Source organism: Ipomoea nil, unplaced genomic scaffold (genome assembly GCF_001879475.1).
Source record: "Ipomoea nil cultivar Tokyo-kokei standard unplaced genomic scaffold, Asagao_1.1 scaffold1407, whole genome shotgun sequence".
NCBI classification, from domain to species: domain Eukaryota; kingdom Viridiplantae; phylum Streptophyta; class Magnoliopsida; order Solanales; family Convolvulaceae; genus Ipomoea; species Ipomoea nil.
This window is the reverse complement of record NW_017617835.1, coordinates 3,501,136-3,503,131: the sequence shown is the minus strand read 5'-3', so window position 1 is coordinate 3,503,131 and position 1,996 is coordinate 3,501,136. Positions and strand designations below refer to the sequence as shown.

The 1,996-nt window shown below is 44.8% G+C and overlaps 1 protein-coding gene across 1 annotated transcript; it reads right to left on the bottom strand.

Annotated features, from left to right (window-relative positions):
• Window positions 1-331: 331 nt before the first annotated feature.
• LOC109186184 (beta-D-glucosyl crocetin beta-1,6-glucosyltransferase-like) lies at window positions 332-1,996 on the bottom strand. The gene has a single exon (XM_019336108.1). It carries the CDS (start codon window positions 1,805-1,807, stop codon window positions 437-439), a length of 1,371 nt encoding a protein of 456 aa, XP_019191653.1. The 5' UTR covers window positions 1,808-1,996; the 3' UTR covers window positions 332-436.

The following is a 1,996-nucleotide window of genomic DNA, read 5'->3' as shown; positions in this document are numbered from 1 at the left end:
TATGTATTTGCATCCAATTAATGCTTCGTTTTTTAGAGTATGATGGGTACACCAAATATTGTGATATACCAGGACTATGTGGTCTAATGGTATCCGGGTTGGACTTCCATTTGGAAGGTTATGAGTTCGAGCCTCAGTGCGGAGGTGTTAAAGTATATGAACAGATACTACAATGTAATAGAGCTAGTAGCATTCAAAAAAAAATAAAATATTGTGATATACTTCCTTGTTGTGACCCTCCATACATATTATGATGAATACACTAATTGTAATGTGACATTTTTTTTTTTTGAAATATTCTTCAAAAATATTACGGGAGCAAAAACATTCCTGTTAAGGTTGCTCTAATAATAACTCAAAAAAATCATAAAATTAAACATCATAGTATTATAACTTAACAAAATGTGTAAAATATTCTTTAAAAAGAAGTTTGAAATTAATTTTCTTCATATGCAAATGCAATCCTTTCTGGTTTGTTGCAAAGCTTTTCCAACTCCGCCACCACTGCATCCATCTCTCTGTTTCCTGCCAATCTCAAATTCTCACTTATTCTCTTCACATTCCTCTTCAGTTTCTCTCCGTTCTCCCCACCCACCGTCTCTCTCAGAGCCGCCGCCATTTCCTCCCGGTGAAGCTTACCCTTCTCGTCTCTCTCGACCTCCACCGCCGCCCCAATCTCCACCATCAGCCGCGCATTCATCGGCTGATCCAAATGCATCGGCATCGCGATGATCGGAACCCCCAGATTCAAGCTTTCCATTATCGAATTCCAACCGCAATGGCTCACAAACCCGCCGGTGCTCCGGTGGCCCAGAATCTTCGCCTGCGGGGCCCACCCCTCCACCATTCTCCCTCTCTCCCCAATTCTTTCCAGAAAGCCTTTCGGGAGAGCTTCTTCTACTGAGATTTCTTCTCCCTTTGGGAATCTGAGAACCCATATGAAATTCACTCCGCTAATCTCCAATCCGTACGCTATCTCCTCCAAATCTTCCTTCCTCAGAAAATATTCGCTCCCGAACGAAACGAACACCGTGGAACTCGCCGGTTTTCTCGCCAGCCAATCCGTGAGCTCTGTTTCATGATCCACCGGAGGAGGAGCCTGGAATGTTGTTCCGATAGACACTACCTTGGACTTCATAAGCTCCGACAAGTAATCTATGTACTTTCCTTCCACTTCTCTCGAGCTGTTCACCAACATCATTGCTTGATTAGCCGGCGTATCTAGGGTTTCCTCCCGCTTGAAGTTGCGGGTCTCCTGATTCATGAGCTCGCGAGTTTTCGTTTGTTCGTATTGCCGGAGCCGGAGAGCCGGGAAGGGATACTCGGCGCCGGGATTAGTCAACATGTGAGTGAAGTAAGAGCACATGGCGGCGCTGGCGGTGAAGAACCGGACGGAAGGGATATTAAGCGACAAGGCAACCTTTTCCGCCCATAAATTTACGACATCGTGGATTAGCAAATCCGGGTTCAAGGTTTTCAAGAGTTCGGTGAAATCAGGTTCCGCCATTTTCAGGACCTTCTTGAGGGCGTCGTGGAGGTGGAGCGGGAGGCCATTGGTGGTCTGGTAGTGAGGAGGAAGATCCGGCGATTCTGGAAGATGGAGTTCCAGTAATCGAATGGATTGGGAATAGGATTGAGGAATGTTGTTTTTGATGGAATTAAGGTTGTCAGGAGTGGAACATAAATGGACCAAGAAACCTCTGTCTGCAAGATTCTTGGCCAGTCCGACGAAGGGTGTGATGTGGCCGTACGCCAGCCATGGAAACATCACAACGCTCCTCCTCGTCGCCATAGTTTCTGTTCCCATGGTTAGTCGTCGTTGAAGGATTGGCGGATCGAAAGATTGTTTAAATAAGATGAAAACTGAGAGGAAACGATGAAAATGCAGGTTGAAGTTGTCAAATTGTTGTCTGAGATTTCAATAATGTATGAATTCTTTATCTTAAAGTCTAGATCAGAATTACATTAATTTTTCCGACACAACGTTGTTGACTTG